Source organism: Rutidosis leptorrhynchoides, chromosome 10, assembly GCF_046630445.1.
Source record: "Rutidosis leptorrhynchoides isolate AG116_Rl617_1_P2 chromosome 10, CSIRO_AGI_Rlap_v1, whole genome shotgun sequence".
Lineage (NCBI taxonomy): Eukaryota > Viridiplantae > Streptophyta > Magnoliopsida > Asterales > Asteraceae > Rutidosis > Rutidosis leptorrhynchoides.
This window is the reverse complement of record NC_092342.1, coordinates 47379815-47398484: the sequence shown is the minus strand read 5'-3', so window position 1 is coordinate 47398484 and position 18670 is coordinate 47379815. Positions and strand designations below refer to the sequence as shown.

The 18670-nt window shown below is 33.1% G+C and overlaps 2 protein-coding genes across 3 annotated transcripts; one reads left to right on the top strand and one right to left on the bottom strand.

Moving 5' to 3' along the window:
• Positions 1-6480: 6480 nt before the first annotated feature.
• On the top strand, positions 6481-11625 carry LOC139872250 (guanylate kinase 1-like). The gene is made up of 11 exons (XM_071860092.1): positions 6481-6706; positions 8991-9022; positions 9141-9248; positions 9332-9402; positions 9516-9645; positions 9727-10089; positions 10286-10407; positions 10483-10618; positions 10719-10764; positions 11133-11223; positions 11319-11625. Exons 2-11 carry the CDS (start codon positions 9020-9022, stop codon positions 11419-11421), a joined length of 1173 nt encoding a protein of 390 aa, XP_071716193.1. The 5' UTR covers positions 6481-6706; positions 8991-9019; the 3' UTR covers positions 11422-11625.
• A 4255-nt stretch (positions 11626-15880) lies between these two features.
• On the bottom strand, positions 15881-18028 carry LOC139872571 (small ribosomal subunit protein uS10z/uS10x-like). Of its 2 annotated transcripts, none has more exons than XM_071860474.1 (4): positions 17943-18028; positions 17379-17515; positions 16342-16455; positions 15881-16202 (listed from the first exon to the last, which is right to left on the bottom strand). In XM_071860474.1, exons 2-4 carry the CDS (start codon positions 17500-17502, stop codon positions 16060-16062), a joined length of 381 nt encoding a protein of 126 aa, XP_071716575.1. In that variant the 5' UTR covers positions 17503-17515; positions 17943-18028; the 3' UTR covers positions 15881-16059. The 2 variants fall into 2 exon arrangements, with proteins under 2 accessions (XP_071716575.1, XP_071716576.1); XM_071860475.1 differs by having other exon boundaries at positions 17379-17518; positions 17943-18027.
• Between the last annotated feature and the right edge of the window lie 642 nt (positions 18029-18670).

Sequence of the window (18670 nt, the reverse complement as noted above, 5' to 3'; positions counted from 1 at the left end):
TCTTTTTCTGAGCCTTACTAATATACCATTCTTTTCCATTAAACTTATGACCGTTAAGACCGTTTATAGCTTTAGCGCCTCGTCAACATTTATGTTTTGTTCTGTCATTTTTGATACCCTTCTTTCATTTGTATTATGTAAGTTGTATTATCTTCATAGATAGTTGTTACGCTTTTATAGCGTTCTAGTCCACAAGAATCAATAATGATTTGTATCATTGATCTTAACTAAAATCATTCCCGAGTAGCTTCATGTAATGCAATCACTTCGGCATGATTTGATGATGTTGCAACAAGTGTTTGTTTTGAGAACGTCATGATATTGCGGTGCCTCCATTTAGGAATACATATCCAGTTTGAGATTTAGCTTTATGTAGATCGGATAAATAATCTGAATCTGTATAACCAAACAAATCTTGTTTCGAGTTGTTAGAATAAAATAATTATAAATCAGTAGTTCCCCGAAGGTATCAAACTATTTGTTTGATCCCATTCCAATGTCTTTTGGTAGGGGCTGAGCTGAACCTTGTCAACAAATTTACTGCAAAAGAAATGTCAGATCTTGTATAATCTATAAGATACATAAGAACCTCAATTGCACTAAAATATAGAACTTCCGATCTGTTAAAATTTTCATGATCTTCGCAGGGATGAAATAGATCAGTGTCAATATTGAGTGATCTAACAACAATGAGTTTGTCTTTAAAAAAAAATGTTTTAAAATCTTTTCGGTATAAGTTGTTTGATGTACAAGTAAACCATTAGGCATATGCTCAATTTGCAATCCAAGGTAATACTTGGTTTTTTCAAGATCTTTCATTTCAAAATAATTCTTTAGAAGTTGAATGATTTCATAGATCTCTTTATTTGTTCATATGATGTTAAGAACATTGACATAAACAACTACGATCTCATATCCGAACATTGTTTTTATAAAACATACGTGCAAAATAAGTTTATATTTATACCCTTTTTTTATCAAGTAGTCATTTAATCGGTTATACCACATACGTCCCGTTTGTATAAACCCACTTAGAAATCTTTGTGATTTAATGGAATATATTCCCTTGGGTTTTACATTAGATGCTTATGATACCTTGACCCTTTAGGTATATTCATATATATCACTATTAAGTGATCCATACAGATAAGTACTAACAACATTCATGAGATGCATTTAAATAACTACCAGGTTGATTAAGTATCTAATAAGTAATTGTATCCATTACAGGAGGATAATTTTTCCTCCTAATTCATTTCTGGTCTTTGTGGGAAATATTGAGTTACAAGTCTAGTTTTGCCTTGTAACTTCATTTGCACATTTCTTTTCGGATAAAAATTCATTTGTATCCCATACGTTTCACATCTTTAAAAGTGATAACGATTGATCCGAAAACTTTTCTTTTATCGAGCGATTCTAATTCAGCTCTTATTGCTCCTTTCCATTGAGCTCAATCATGTCCATTTTGTATATTCAATGACAGATTTTAGTTCCAGATCATCATCTTTATTCATGATGTCATTGTAACATTATATGAAAATATCTCATAGAGATTTTAGTTTCATTTCGGTTCCATAATATTGCATAATTTATCGCAATTTTAGTATTTACATTTATCAATATCCTCTGCAGAAGGAATATTGATTTGTGGTTCTTCTTGAACACTTTCTCTTACCTCATTATCAGCTGATTTTCTTTTTCGAGGATTTTTATCTTCGGAACCAATTGATCTTCCACGTTTGATGCGTGGCAAAGACTCAACAGTGACATTATTGCCAGCTTTTGGAATTTCAGTTCGAGCTGGAGCATTTATCGCTGGTATATATGATTTAGTCACTTTTTTATATCTGTAAATGCATAAAGTAATTAATTTGCAAGTTCTTGCATATGCATTATTTTTGAACTTTCGTTTCACATTCTTTTGTGCGAGTTCAATATACCTTAATTGATGTTCACATCATGAAGCATCATTTTATTTTTTATTTTTATTTCTCTCCCTAATCTAGGGAACAATGTTTTATTAAAATGACAATCAGCAAAACGTGCTGTAAAAACATCACCCATCATGGGTTCAATATATCTTATGATTGAAGATGTTTTATATCCAAAATATATTATCATCTTTCTTTGAAGAACCATTTTATTGTGTTGTGGTGATACAATTGGAACATACACTGCACAACCAATGTTTTAAGGTAGAAAATATTTGGCTCTTGGCCAAAATCAAGTATTAAGTGAAAATATTTACGACTTCCACATGGTATAATGCGAATTAATGTCGCAGCATGTAAATTTACATGTCCACATATAAATATTGAGAGATTTGTACTCATTATCAATTGTCTAGTTATTAGCTGCAAGCGTTTATCTATTGATTCAGCTAAACCAATTTTGTGTATGCACATGAGCAACTGGATGTTCAACAACAATCCCTGTAGATATATAATGATCATTAAATGCTTGAGATGTTAACTCACCAGCATTATCAAGTCTCATCCTTTTAATGGTGTAATCAGAATAATGTGTTCTCAATTTAATAATTTGTGCAAGAAACTTTGCAAATGCCATATTACGACTTGATAACATATAAATATGAGACCATCCGCTAGATGCGTCTATTAGAACCATGAAATATCAAAATAGTTCACATGATGGATGAATTGGTTCATATATCTTACCTTGAATTCTTTCAAGAAACATTTGTGATTCTTTTTCACAATATACTTTTCATTAATCACCATATGTGCTTTCCATTAATCACCATATGTGTTTTTTTTTTTTTTTTATAAATCACCATATGTGTTTTTTTTTATCATATATCCTTTTCACCATATACGCTTTTAATCATATGCGTTGTGTTTTTCACCATATGCGCTTTTAATCATATGCGATTTTCATCATATGCGTTGTGCTTTTCATCATATTCGCTTTTTATCATATGCGCTTATCATATGCGATGCACTTTTTATCATATGCGCTTTTTTATGTGAATAGTAAATTAATTAATTTCGTTTTACTATTCATATGAATTAATTTAGATTTACTATTTTGTTAATTGAGTAATATATATATACATCATATACTTGTGACTCCGAAGGCTCAAATGAATTTGACCATATAGTTATACGTTGTACCTTGCACATTAATTTTCAGTAGAAGCTTTAGATGCATATTATTTTCAGTAGAAGCTTTAGATGCACTTTTTTTTTTAATCACCAAATACCACAAACACTTTGTTTGCGTTTGTTCATAGTCATCAATGAAAACCATTTTCTTTAATTTTATTTTATACAATAAAATTAACGCATCATTATTCTTTTCAAAAACAATAATCTATTGTTATTGTTCACTTGTGCCATGTTTAACAACAAAAGTCAACAACCTCTGTCTTGTTTGTTGTGGCAACCAAAAACAACCTTTGCTTTTGTTACCGAGAATCCAAGACCAAAAAATAATTAATTTTTAATTAATCTTTTATCAAAACTATAAATGATTTTATTGATCTACGTTGATATGGCCATAAAGAATTGACGGCTGACCTACTTTTGTAAGTGTATTTCGGCTATCATCCCGAAAACGCACAACGACCTTTTTTTTTTTTATGAACTATTTGTTTCATATCTAGCTTAGGCAATTATTGTGAACATTTGGTCCCTATAAGAGCATTTATTTTTTAGACTTTTAGTTGATTTGTACTTGTCACAATTAGAGATAGCACCCGCGGGTCGTGGATGCGGATCCATTGGATCCATCACCCGTACCCGCGGATTTTTTTAAGAGACATCCAATTGAACCCTTGTTCGTTGAAACAATTTGACTATATTTTTACTCCCCATTATTAAACGGGCCATTTTGATGCACACTCTTAAAAAAATAATTTGTTTTTTAAGTTTTATTATTCAACCTCCTTTTTTCAACGGTCACGTTTTTAACAAAACATTTGACAAGTTTGGAAAAAAGTTTTTTATTGATTATCATCAAAAGTTTTCTATTGTCACTCTACTGGATGGAATTATGGCATACAACCAAAATTGCAACCCAACACTAAATAAGAACAAAAAGGTTGTTTTTAATTAACATATGTATATGTGTTAAACTCGGAATAATAATAACTTATTTTAGAAAATTAACATAAGACATGTTGAAACATTTTTGTCACATTTAGCTCATCAAGTCTAATACTTATCATTGATAGATTTTATCACGTCTAGGAGATGTTTACTTTTTTCTTGTATTAAGTCCTACTTTCATTTACCTTTGTTTGGAAAAAAGTTTTTTTTTTACTTTGCTTTCCCCCTTTCTGTAAAACTCATTTAAACACTTTCTTTGTTTTTTTTTTTTAAAAAAAATTCCTTTTTTTACGTTACCCGTAAATTATAAATATATAAAAAAAACTTTTTGTTTAAATTTTTTTTCTTCTAGTTTTTAAAAAGCCACTTGACCAATTTTTTAATTCTTTCACAACACCTGATATTGTGATCGTGACCTTTCACCAAAGCAAGAGATATTCTTGATAAACTAAACACGGACTCGTGTTTGAAATTGTCGGCCACAAAAAAAATTCATTTGATAAAAGTATATATATTTTTTTTAGTTATAGAAGGAGACCACTTCATTTTCAATACTTCATTTTTGACAAAAAAAAACTATTCCATTTTACCATCCCCTTTTTTTTCTTACTTTAACTTTTAAGATATACTTTTAATAAAAATACAAACTACTTTTTCTTATTTTAACTTTTAAGATTTACTTTTAATAAAAATACAAACTACTTTTTGTATTTTAACTTTTAAGATTTACTTTTAATAAAAGTACAAACTACTTTTTCTTATTTTAACTTTTAAGATTTACTTTTAATAAAAATACAAACTATTTTTTTATTTTAACTTTTAAAATTATAAATTTAAGAATAAACATTAGTATGCATGAAATAAATAATGATTAATTGCATAAGTAATCATAAATGTTAGATAACATATAAAGACCCCGTCGTATTCGTATTGATCGGAATTAATCTCGACCCATGGTACCGTGTTGTCAAATGACGTGTTGCGTACATAAAGTACCGTGTTGTCAAATGACGTGTTGCGTACAATCATGAGGTCTTATTAACATAAATATAAATGTTAGTGAAGTTAATAAGAGTTAGATTACAGAAAATATAATTCAGGTGGTATAACCGACCATATATAACTTAAATAACATAAATATAAATGTTAGTGAAGTTAGTAAAAGTTAGATTACAGAAATATAATTCAGGTGGTATAACCGACCATATATAACTTAAATAACATAAATATAAATGTTAGTGAAGTTAGTAAAAGTTAGATTACAGAAATATAATTCAGGTGGTATAACCGACCATATATAACTTAAATAACATAAATATAAATGTTAGTAGTCTAAAATTTGATATATTTGAGTCTGAAAATTATTAATAATTTCATACCTTGATTAGTGATTCGTGATCGTTTGAGATATCTTTTAATTACACTAAGCTTTTCGTGCTGATAACGTGTTATAATTCAGTAGGCTTATAACTACCTTTAATGGTTATAAGAACAAAGAGAGAAAAAGAGAGAAGAAGGAGAGAAGAAATATTGATATTGATATTTCAAGAGAAATGGTGCACCTTAAATGGTTACCATACATGTCTATTTATAGTATAAAATATTACTATGCAAGAAATATAATAATAATAAAATTAACATCCAATCTAGATATTTTATAACACAATCTAGATATTTTATAACAATAATTGATAATTTGGCTTTGATTATTAAAATTAAATTAAAATTAAATTAAAATTAATTAAATTAAATTAAATTAAAATTAAATTAAAATTAAAACATTTAAAACTTTAAAACTAAACCTCCTCCCAAATTTGGTCGTTTCAGTTTTACCGAGTTGTCGCTTTGAGTTTGCGTTCACACTACAAATGGTCCTCCAACTTTCGCACAAATTACACAACAACCCCTCAACTTTACACTTTTTCAGGGGTAAAAAATGTAAATTTATAATTTAATTAAAATAAAAAACCTTACTCCACCCGAATTTATAACGGGTCCTATCTTCTCGCTCGGTGCGAGTTAAATTTTTCCGAGGCCACCGTTCAACTCGAAAAAATCTCACGAACCCAACGTGACTAACTATATGCAAAACGGACATCGTTAACAAAACACTAAATAACGGGCCCTATATTCACGCTCGGTGCGAGTTAAATTTTTCCGAGACCACCGTTCAACTCGAAATAATTTTACGAACACAACGCGACTAACTATACGCGAAACGGACATCGTTAAAAAAAATAAATATTTCGGGTTATATTACATACATATATATACATATACAACACGACTAACTATACGCGAAACGGACATCGTATATCCAAATTGGACCGCGCGTCGAATACAACCGCAGCAACGCGCGGTCGAATTTTTTCTGGTTAAAACAATTCAGATTCAGAATAAGTACCACGTATTAAAGAAGTCTGTATGTAAGCCTGCAATGGCGAAAGATCCACCACCTTCATAAATACTGTACCTACAAATATGGCGGTCTACGTTTCTTCTTTCGTCATCATCTTGAATTTTACAATCCCAAGTTATCATTTTTTTTTCCTTCCATTTTGAAAGTCTGCTACCCTAATCTGAAATCAACCCCATTTTCTTTTTAAATTGTGTTCTTCATTACTACCCTTTATCAGGTAATTCTTTCTTAAATCTTCTGTTTGACTCATTAATTTCCCATGGATTTTGTTCATATTTTCTATAATTATAGAGGCATAAAGTTACTTAGTCATACAATGAAGCTTTGGGAGAGAGTGATTGAGACGAGGCTCCGACGTGAGACAAAGGTTTCAGAGAACCAGTTCGGTTTCATGCCAGGACGTTCGTCGATAGAAGCGATCCACATCGTTAGAAGCCTTATGGAGAAGTATAGGGAAAAACAAAAGAACCTACACATGGCATTCGTAGACTTGGAAAAGGCTTATGACTGTGTCCCGCGTGAGCTGATTTGGAAGACCCTTAATGTTAGGGGTGTCCCAAGTAGATATATAAGGACTATTAGAGATATGTATGAGGGGGCGAAGACTCGTGTACGTACGACGGTAGGAAACACTGAGTTTTTCCCAGTAGAGGTAGGTTTACATCAGGGATCGGCCCTTAGCCCATATCTTTTCGCTTTGATTCTAGACGAACTGACTCAAAGGATACAAGATAACATCCCATGGTGCCTAATATTCGCGGACGATATTGTATTAGTTTCGGATTCCCAGGATGAGCTTAACAGAAGGATAGAGCAATGGAGGAGCGCCCTAGAATCAAATGGCCTACGGATTAGCAGACTTAAGTCGGAATACCTTAGATGCGATTTCAGGACGAGCGAAGAGGAACAAGAGGATATTGCGGACGTCCGAATTGGGGACCAAATTTTACCTCCACAAGAGTCCTTTAGATATTTAGGCTCGATGCTTCACAAATCGGGAAGGATAGATGAGGACGTGACACATCGTATACGAGTAGGATGGTTGAAGTGGAGGGCAGCGAAAGGGGTATTGTGCGACAAGAAGATACCCCTTAAATTGAAAGGGAAATTCTTCAAGGTGGCAATCAGACCGGCCATGTTGTACGGATCGGAGTGTTGGCCAATGACGAAAGCCCAGGAGAGAAGGATGGAGGTGGCAGAAATGAGGATGCTTAGGTGGACGTGTGGTAAGACAATGCTAGATTTGATACCAAATGGAGTTTTTAGGGAGAACTTGAAAGTTGGGAACATAACCAACAAGCTGAGGGAAGGACGACTAAGATGGTTTGGACATGTTTTGAGGCGCCCACTTTTAGCCCCGGCTAGGAGAGTCGAGACCCTTGTTGTTGGGGGCGTAAGGAGAAGGGGTAGACCCAGGCGTAGGTTGGAGGATAGATTGAAGCTTGACATGAAGGAGCTCTTATTGACTGAGGACATGACTTCTGATAGGAATTTGTGGAGGAGTAGAATTAGAATAGATGACTAGGCTTTACATTTTGTTTATTTTTTATATATTTATATTATATTTCCTGCCTACTTGCTTGTGTGCCTTATCGTATTGGCTGTACCTGTTTTACGGTTATATTATATATCTATAATTATTGTAGCATTTTCAGAGGATTTATTGCACTATATGGTTACATGTTTGTATTACATTATATAGCAATTAATTTATACATACTTACATATCACATGCTTTTATGCTATCATTGTATGCTTATTTGTCTATGTTTACATTGTATACCATCTATTTTATACTGCATAGTATACCTACATGCTTCTTACCAACATGTTTTCGTATACTTATTGTACTTACATGACTGGTTATACTTGCATATTTGACACGCACATATTTTAATTATATGTTATATTACATTATTTTGTTACATGCTTTATTTACCTATACATATTGTATTGATATATACTTTATTCATGGTAAAGTTTCTTTTTTATCTACTTTACTTGTATACTTTTACTGCACATATTGGAATTCATGGTTCTTTATGGTCGGAGGTCCCTAGGAAGCAGCCTCTCTGCTCTACAGAATAGGGAGGGACGACTTCCTCTACCTGGGGACCGATAGGTATCCGTGGGTGGAGGAATGACTTCCCTTTTACTTTAGGGTACATCTAACCTCCTCATACTCCACTCTAGTGGAATTGGGTATTGTTGTTGTTGTTGTTGTTTCTATAATTATCATTTCTTTGATCCATTTAGAGGAAAACAATAATCAATTTAGGGTAAAACAGTCTCTGGGTTTTGGGTTTAATGTTGAAAGTTTCTATTTTGATTGAAAATTTATAATTTGATCAATTTGGAGTAATCAATCAATCAATTTAGTATTTTTTTTTTTTTATTTTTGGTTCGTTATGAAAGTCTTTTTCTAATTTCTTTCGCCGTTAAATTTTGTCTTTTCTTTCGCAAGATCTTGAAATTCAGATTTGTTTTCTTTTTATTCCCAGGTTCTAAATCTTTTGGAAATCTTGATTTAATGGTGAGCCATACCTTCTTCAATCCTTCTAATTTTGCTACAATGATTTGGGAATTTGAATAAAAATTTAAAAAAAAAAAAAAAAAAAATATTAAAGAATTTTATTATATGTTGTATTTAGGGTGAAGCTCCAGCTTTGTTTGCTGATGATTCACTTGCCAGTTTTTCAAATGGATTGCATTTGAAAATGCATGAATTTGAAACAGCCACTGTTGTTGGAAATAAAACAGTATGTTATATATATCTCTATCCGTTTTATTCAATATCTTAAATCTTAAATCTTAATTTGAGGTATTTAATTGCTTTAACTAGTATGTCATTGGCACAACTGATGATGCAACATCAAATGGAGTTCGAATTTTTGATAAATCCACCGGTGAATGGTGAGTTTGGAGCTATTTAAATAGTGTATTACCATTCTTTAATCATGCTTTAATTGTTAGTTTTTAACAATTATGATGTTAATGTTAAAGCATGTGTTTTGTCGTTTGTAAAGGGTGTTTCCAACCGTTCTAGGAACACAACCGAAGGCATTCAATGGTCATTCGACAATGCCTTTGAATAACGATAAAATTTTGATTATCAAACACAACTCAAATTCAAATGATTGTGTGTGGTTTCTTGAGGTGGGCATTTGAGCATTTTTCGTAATTTACATTGATCATTTCATGGCATTAGTTAATTAGTGAATGAATAATTGTTGTCAGGTGGACACTCAGTTTGTTCAAGATCAAAAGGTTAAATTTGATACCGAGGTAGTTGCATGGAGTAAGGGAGTTATAGGTGATACCGAGAGGCCGATAGTAATTAGTGGCCCGTCTGGTGTAGGTAAGGGTACACTAATTAATATGTTAATGAAAGATTATCCAACAATGTTCGGGTTTTCGGTTAGTCACACAACACGTAAACCGAGGGAAAAAGAGGAAAATGGTGTTCATTATCATTTTACTGAACGAAACGTTATGGAAGAAGAGATTAAAGCCGGGAAGTTTTTAGAGTTTGCTGCTGTTCATGGAAACCTTTATGGAACTAGCATAGAAGCTGTTGAGGTGGTCGCTGATGCAGGAAAGGTACGGTTTTTGTACTTGTTATTTTGTCCTTTATTATGCATATACAAGTATTATGACTCACTCAATTCAATAAAGTTATGATTTTTATTTGACTTAAACCCATTTTGACACTGAAAGTTTGTATCTTTTTGGGTCCAATTTTGTTCTAGTTTTACCCCTGGGTCGAATTATGTATAGTGAGTCTGATTTTGTGTAGAGATGTATTCTTGATATTGATGTTCAAGGGGCAAGGTCTGTGAGGGCTAGTTCACTTGAGGCTATTTTCGTCTTTATTTGCCCACCCTCATTTGAGGAGCTTGAGAAGCGCCTTCGTGCAAGGTTTGAACTATCATAAAACGGTGTTGTATTGTTAACTTTAGTATTTGAGTTGACTAATTGATAACGGTCAAACAGAGGGACGGAGACTGAAGAGCAGATTGGAAAGCGACTAAAAAATGCTAAAGCCGAACTTGATCAAGGAACGTCTTCTGGTCTTTTTGATCATATTTTGGTGAACGATGACCTTGAGGCCTGTTATGCACGACTTAAGGTGAAATTATTTCATACCCATTTTTTTATTATTATTTTTTTTTTTATTTTTTTTTTTTATGTGATTTGGTTGTGTAGTTAATCTGGTTAATTATTTGTAGGAAATCTTAAATCTTGATGGAAAGACAGATGCTATCCCAAAAACATGTAAGTTTTCTTTTTATGATTTTATTTATTTATTTTTTTGAGAGTGTTTGGATCTGCGTTTTGGACTCATTATTATCTTATCAAATGATAACAAACTTGGTGCAAGCTGCAAAAAAAACTTATATCTAATACTAAGAATTAACTATTTACCTATATTTCATTTATATTTATACTATAAATAAATAAATGTCTTTCATATTTCATTGCATTGTCATTTCGGTCATTTAAAATATCACTTTTTCATATTAATCGGATTTTTGAACTTGTAACTTTTAACCGCACATCCTAATGCCCTTTGATTATGTATCTGTATGTCTTTACTTCCTATAAGAAAGGTTTACATGGAGCTTTTTAATTCTTGAATCCAGCAACTGATGAGGTGTTTGCGTTGCCAACGGACTTCTCATTGTCCAAATTTCATGAAAAGATTTTGATAAACAGTCCGAATGCTCATCAAAAGTAAGTATCATAAAACTCCAACATGAACACTTTTTTAACAATCAGAATGAATGAAGTTAGTTATAGTTGAAACCGTTTTGGTTTTGCTCATTCAGGATCGTGCTCGATTTATCTTGTATAAAAGGTGGGGCCCCTGGGCGGACTCGAGGGCTATCTATGTACATCACTGATTCAAATACAGATGATGGCAACTTCTAGTTGCCGTTTTTTTTTTTTTTTTTTTTACTTTCTTTGTTGCTAACTTTTGTCATGAATTCGTTTTAATTTCTGTTCATTTGAAGACGACCTAAAAAAGTTAAGTTCGCGCGGTGATAGTTTTTTTTTTTTTTTTATATACAAACCAGGCATGTTCTTTTTCCCCATATCAAGTGATTTTGATTGTTTTATTTGTGACCAGAAAGATTTTGCTATACTAATTAAGGATTTTTGAGTGGCCAAGTTTTATTGGTGTCCATGATTGTATGTAGTACTTATGGGTGGTAGTTGGCTAGTCACAACTCACAAGTCTTGGGCCCCTTTCTGATTAAAGGCAAAATAGCCAAGACAAATTGTCTCTTTAATTTAGCGGAAAACGATGATATTAGAAGATCGATCATGACATCCATCCTTCTCAGAATTGCCACATCAGCACATTTTTACAGAACTAAATGAGAACTGACCTAGTGTCATCCATGACGCCCTTCTTAAAATAATTGGGGACAACTATATCATTTACTTAAAGCAACCCACAACAGGTAATTTTACACACAGTCGTAGTCAAATAAAGTTACAAAATCCCCGAAGTGAGGGTGCAAATGTGAAGGTGGATGAGGAAGATTGCGCTGCCAATGGCTTCATCGTTAGAGAGTTTGAGGAAACTTGAGAACGCAAGCTTTGAGAATGGTCTTATCAGTGTATGTCTGTTTAGTTGTAGCTTAATGATGGAATGTTCGTCTATTTTGACACCTTTTGTTGACCTGTCAACTGATCCTGAAATATGTATGTGTAGTCTGGAACCGTAAGGTGTTGGTGCATTGGTGGTGACCTGGCTTCTCATAAGGGAGGTCAGAGGTTTGCCTCTCATGTCCTGCAAAAACATTTCCTTGTGGTTACCCGCTCATTTCATCTGCCTTGGAGGCTTTCGGATGTCTATTTGTTTGAGCCTCATCCGAGGAGGTTTTACCACACACGAGGCCCGTATGGATTTGTCATGGGCTTTTCTTCCTGAGGGCGGTAGGATTGTAATTGTTTGTACCAGGAAAAAATTAGGAGGGTGGGTTTCGATATCGCGTTCGGACCCCGTCAGTGACCTAACCGCCGTTAAAAAAATGTATGTGTAGGCTGGTCCGACCACTATAAAACTGTACAACTGATTAGTGGCTTGAGAGACGATATGGACCCAGCAGACAATGGTTGGTTAGTAGTAGTTAGGTAAAATGGTCCAAACATTTAAGGTGAATCTGGTCTTAGGTATAAATGGTCCGACAATTAAGGCGAGTCCCAGTGGTGTCGAAGCGGACTGGCCTACCTTACTGCAAGCTGTTTCACCTTTCTGTGTGTCAATAATTGCAAGTCTAACTGTCTATTAGATTTCAAATGAATTTGTAAAAAAAGGTGACTAGTAATACTGTGAGATAAGTGACTTTTAACCATGACTCTTTTGATTAACCCAATCATTTAATAGACGTTGACCGACTGAGGGGCGGAGCTTAAGGTAACCCAAAGGGGGTATCCGCTCCACCTGGATTTAACGGGAAAAAAAATTTACACTAAATTTTTTTTTTAATCAAGAAATAAGGTTTTTATTAGTGTTTACCCCCGCTGGAAATGAAAAATTTATTAAATTTCGCATACGCCCCATCTGTCTTTGAGCTCAAGTTCCGCCACTAGTCGATGTACTTTGTGAAAGATAACGATGTCAATTGTGATGGATCGATTTGGGTCCAGAATGGGCGATAAATTTACTCAGTAAGATCAATAGCATTGGAATAATCTGTTGTGGCATCTTAAGATAACAATTATAAATCAAGTTTACATGAATATTTCAAGATCAAGGGGTGTCTGGAGCTATAGCGTCTAGTGTATGTAGCATACGTATTAAAACTGTATGACTTAACAGTTCACACTACCTCTGCAAAACAAACTTGGTAATCCTTAATAAGAACCTTACATTAATACTGTAATATTTTATGATAATTAAAATATGACACAATTTAAACAATATTAAACTAATTTGAATTTGTGTCCTAATTCAGGTTTTAATTCGGCTTTCACGAGTACGCGTTATTCAATTTTTCACGAAAGTCTTGGAGTAATTCTTGTTGCTCCATTAGCAGTTGGGTTGAAAATTTTAAACGCCCTAAGACCATTTGTAATGGTCGTAGGCATTTCTTACTCGTGTTTTTTGCTTTTTGCACTTTCTTGGTGACTAAGACATGTTTCTTTTTTGGGGTGGAGTAGTAGTGATGTTTCTTTTAGTGTAATGTTGAGGTGGTATATAATTTTTATTTTTTCTGTTTTACTAATTTGTTTTATATTATTTATAGTTTTTTAACAAATAAAAATAATAAGAATAATAATACCTTTTTTTTAAAATGACTAACGGCTATTTTTTTTTTTAAATTGACCAACGGCTATATTTTAAGTAAACATGAAGTACATTAATTTAAATTACTAAAAATTAAAGTAAAATAATTTTAAAATTTCTAAACGTAACTAGAAATAACTGACGACTCATTCGATAACGTCTCTAGAAATAAGAAACAATTTTAAGTAAACATGAAGTACTAGAAATAACTAACAATTTTTTTTTTATCATCGGAATCATCAATAAGAAACTCGAGCATCTTGAATGTTTTATCCATTGTGAATAATTTATATGGAAAATTGTTTGAAAATGCATTGAAGTTTCACCAAATTCCTATTGTATGCATTCACTTTCAGATCTCCTATTGTATGTATTCAACTTTTAAATCTCTACTATTGTATTTCTTGAATTACTTACAGATCAGGTAACCGGTCAATATGTAGAAAAAGTTACGTGGTTGGTCCCTTGACTAATGTCCGTTAAATTTTTTCGTTAAGTCTTCATGTTCCTCTTCCTCCCAAATTTCTTTTGACATTATTTCCAGATTTCATAATTTCTAGATGAATCATTTCATCACACAAATTTTTTTAACATCCTAATATTCATAATAAAATCAAATTACAAGTACACAAAACCTTACAATTCAATTAAAGATACAAACCAAATTAAACAAAAGAGACAACAAAAATTAACCATAATCAAATAAAATCAAACCCAATTTAACCTCCATTAACATTTAATTCACATCCAAATCACTAAAACCCCTCTTTCAATGTTACACTTTCAAATCTCAATCTCCACATCTTGCAACCCAGTCAAACATCAAAAGAATTACTAGATCTCATCTTGAAATTGAATCATTCAGATGTATAACCCTAAACCCGATTGATGGCGAATCAACCTTAAATTCCCAAAGTGACGCACTTGTTGCGTCTCATTCGAACGAACGCTTTAAAAACGCCACAAAGTGACGCACCGATACAGCCTTATGAGGCGTTTCTTCTCCTCCACCTCGGCAAGTGACGGCGTTTCTTGTGTCCGTTACAAGTGGTCTAACATTAAATTCCCCCAAGTTGAGTTGGCAACTGTGTCCAAAGTTTTTTGTTGACTTTATGCGATTTTAACAATTGAAATCGAACTTCATCCACTGGACACCATGAGAAAATACTCGTAGCATTCAAACGAATCCGAATTCCTACGGCTCTTTCGACTTGGAGCCCAACCAGGTGGACAAGGGGTCGGGCCGTTGATAACTAAATGTTACAAGTTCAGGTTACGATTAAGATTCAGGTGTTCATCGTTGTTCAAATTGTCAGATTGTCGTTAACATCTTTTCTAGAATAATGACATCGTTGGTTCAATAAGCAGTTTGGAATGTATTACAGTCTTCATGTATTTTAACAAGGTTAACTAAGACACTAAAATGTTGTGTAACTGTCAAAAGTGAGATATCCACCAAATGCTTGAACTTCTAAGAGTGCTCCCATCAGTACCGCCCTAGGCAACGCCGTGACCACCGCCCTGCAGGGCGCCGATGGCACCAAGCCGCCCTATATTTGCCCAAAAGTTTCTTTTTTTCTCACTCACAATGGAGGGCGGATGTCATGCAATGTATTTGATAAAAAAAACTTGTACAATTGCCTTTTATACTTTACATTAATATAAAGTGGGTCCAATTTTATGATGAAGTATGTCATGATTGAAGTGTTTAGTAAGTGTTAATGTGACGCCCAGTATCGGTGATGAGCTTGTCATAGTTGGAAGCCCTCTAAAGACAAAAAAAACAAACAGTGAAATCATGGGCGTAAAAAACCTCAAGAGTGCTTGATATGGCCTTTTCAAAATATAGTCAGTGCACAACATCCCACATTGGTGAGATATATGACGACGAGATAGGTAGATATAGAATACAACACCGTTTTAAGCCTATTAAGACGCTAGATTTCGGTAAACTTGACCAGCTCTAGATCAATAATTTAAACCAAATTTTGTTTGGTCTATAGAACTAAAGTGTCGCATGCCTATATAAGATCGAGTAGGTGAAATAGCGAATACACCAGCTCAAGACCAGTGATGTATGACAAAATGTTGTTTTGTCAAAAGAACTCAAGTGCATTAAGAACACAACCAAGTCACAATAATACTGGTCTGCCAGTGTACCCGAATATTCAACTTCAATTCAATAATTTCAGAAGTCATACATAAAATGCTGTCTGAAAAGATTCTCACCAAACAAAAGAAATAATGAAAATGCGTAAACGGCGATGCATCTAGGAATCAGCAATTGTAACCTCAACCTCAACACCAGGTTCAATGGTGATGGAGGTAATTTGCTTCACTACATCTGGTGAGCTGAAAAGGTCAATCACACGCTTGTGCACCCGAAGCTCAAATCTATCCCACGTGTTAGTTCCTAAAATACGAAGAAAAATATTTCAAACATCATTATAGATTTCAAAAACCTTCGAATCACAATAAAAACAAAAAAAAAAATAGCATTTTTGTCCAAAAAAAAAAGATGCATCAACTTAAAAAGGTGTAGAAGTTAATACCTTCACCGCAAGGAGATTTCCTGGTAGTAATGTTAAGAACCTTGGTTGGCATTCTTACGGGCCCCTTTACCCTCAATTTCTTGTCTTTAGATCCACGGATCAGATCCGCACACACTATCATTCAAATATCATATACATTTATCATCATGTTGAAAGATAACCTTAAATCAAATCAATCTTAGCACTTGATCAACATAAGCAACGGGATCTATGGAACATGTTCTACCACATCAAAATGGTGCGTAAAACATCCTACCCAAACCACACCGTCTCATATAAGATTGACCATAACTTTAATTTAAACCAAAACATCATGTTCTTATGATAGTCCAAGGAAAAATTTACTCCGTATCTAATAACCATATATCATATACAACCTACATGATTTTGGCCATCATTTTGTCTATACAACACATACGTGATATTTGGTTTTGTTGGTTGTTGTAATGTGGATCTTTATTATACAACAATTACAGAATTGTGACAGTCCTTTTGGTTAACATGTAAATGCATGCGTTTTGGATATGATCTCTTTGTAAATCACTTCAATAAATGTTTACTGATAACATCCAGATATAAATTTCTTGCAGATAGATTCCCTCATGAATGGTGATAAAGCTATTTAATTAAATATTCATCAATGAATTGCACGAATTTAGCTTTATTCAATCGATTTCCGTAAAAACATCTGAAGTTTGATATACTTTTTGTTGAATATATAACTTGTTAAAAAAAATTAAAAAGCACGCCACACTTTTCAGTCACAAAAGACAAAAATATCTACTTTGTAACAGTCTAAAAACAGAAAACAAAATAATGAAGGACCCTTCACAAAACTCTATACAATATGAATCAGTGTTGGGCATAGATAGGAAATTCAACCTCATGTAGCATTTAGGTGACAGACTTAACAGAAACATAAAATCGGTATCGACCTACGTCATACACAGCGGCTTTTACACTCATGACTAACAGTACTATATTACTATATCAGTCTTAATAATTAACAATAAATCAATACAAATTGATATGAATACCTTTCTCAAGATTTTTGACATTCTTAGAAGAGAGTGTAATTCTAATCTTGTGAACCTGCTCTTGAGGTTCTTCAAGCCCTAGCTTTGCCGGCTTCACCGCTGCGTAAGTTGCTGCCGCCGCCATGTTTGCACTTTTTCTACTATCAAACAACATTGTATGACCAAAACAAACAATCAACACCAATTATATAATTTCCCCCCAAATTAAGTTCTATACAAAACAAAATTTCATCAGATTAAAGTATTGTCAACAACTTTACATCATAGCAGCTAAATCAATGATGAAACATTACAATGACACTACTACTAAGTACTAACACGTAGACTGTAGACTATTAAAACCTAATAATAATACGGAGTAATAAAATGATTAAAAATAAATGAAATTGGATGAAAATGACTAATTATTTATGAATACTGACGTAATTTTAGATAAATTAATTAATGGAGTTAAACGGCTTTGCAGATCTATGATGGGAGAACAATGAGTAGGTATAAACTGAGATAATTTAGGATTGATGAATAAAGAGATTAGGTGGTTGATATTAACAGAAATTAACGAACCTGTTGTGATTACTCCGGCAACCAGCTGATAAGCTTCTTTACAGTGCGAAACCCTAGCAGAAACCCTGGTTTGACTTGGTTTATAAGATAACAAAAAAAACATCAAAATAAATTGGGATTAAATGTGGGCTCACGATATTTAGACTAGGCCCATTGATATGGTGGCTTTGGAGTTAAATGTTTTCGGCCAATTAGTACTTGAAATTTGAAAAGAGTAGATATATACCACGTTAAGGTAGCTTAGTGGTTGAAGTCGTGAGACTCGAATCTTGTGACGGTAGGGAAGGGTTGGATACAGTCAGAGAATTATCATGATGAATTGTGTACTGTAGAGTATGAGGTTGAATTACTCGCCCTCCTGAATAACTCGAACAAAGAAAGCCTTAAATAGTTAAATTTTTTATATATATATACTTTTTTAATCATCATGCATGGATCTCATATACGATACGTTACATTAAATAACATTACAAATTCGTATGAATCGAATGATATTATATATGAATGTATCTATTAAATGATTGTAATAAAAAATAAGAATATTATTTAAGAAAATTCAACCACAAAAACGCGTAATCAATGTCGTCAATGAAACATAATTTGTTACAATTACAACTAACCATATAAACGTAAATGTGTATTCCATATGTTTACTTGGTTAATTTCATATGTTTTTAAAATGCGGAATTGGAAAATGTGCATCTTCAAAGTTGATTTTTAAAAAGCAT

What these genes read in the sequence shown, in the direction of transcription:
- LOC139872250 (XM_071860092.1), top strand. An exon ending in GAGAAGCGCCTTCGTGCAAG is followed by an intron (nt 10,408 to 10,482) that starts GTTTGAACTATC and finishes ACGGTCAAACAG; the next exon opens with AGGGACGGAGACTGAAGAGC. An exon ending in CCTGTTATGCACGACTTAAG is followed by an intron (nt 10,619 to 10,718) that starts GTGAAATTATTT and finishes AATTATTTGTAG; the next exon opens with GAAATCTTAAATCTTGATGG.
- LOC139872571 (XM_071860474.1), bottom strand. Translation starts at nt 17,502, where the DNA reads ATGGCGGCGGCAGCAACTTACGCAGCGGTGAAGCCGGCAAAGCTAGGG. An exon ending in TGTCAAAAATCTTGAGAAAG is followed by an intron (nt 16,456 to 17,378) that starts GTATTCATATCA and finishes TTTGAATGATAG; the next exon opens with TGTGTGCGGATCTGATCCGT. An exon ending in GAAATCTCCTTGCGGTGAAG is followed by an intron (nt 16,203 to 16,341) that starts GTATTAACTTCT and finishes TTCGTATTTTAG; the next exon opens with GAACTAACACGTGGGATAGA.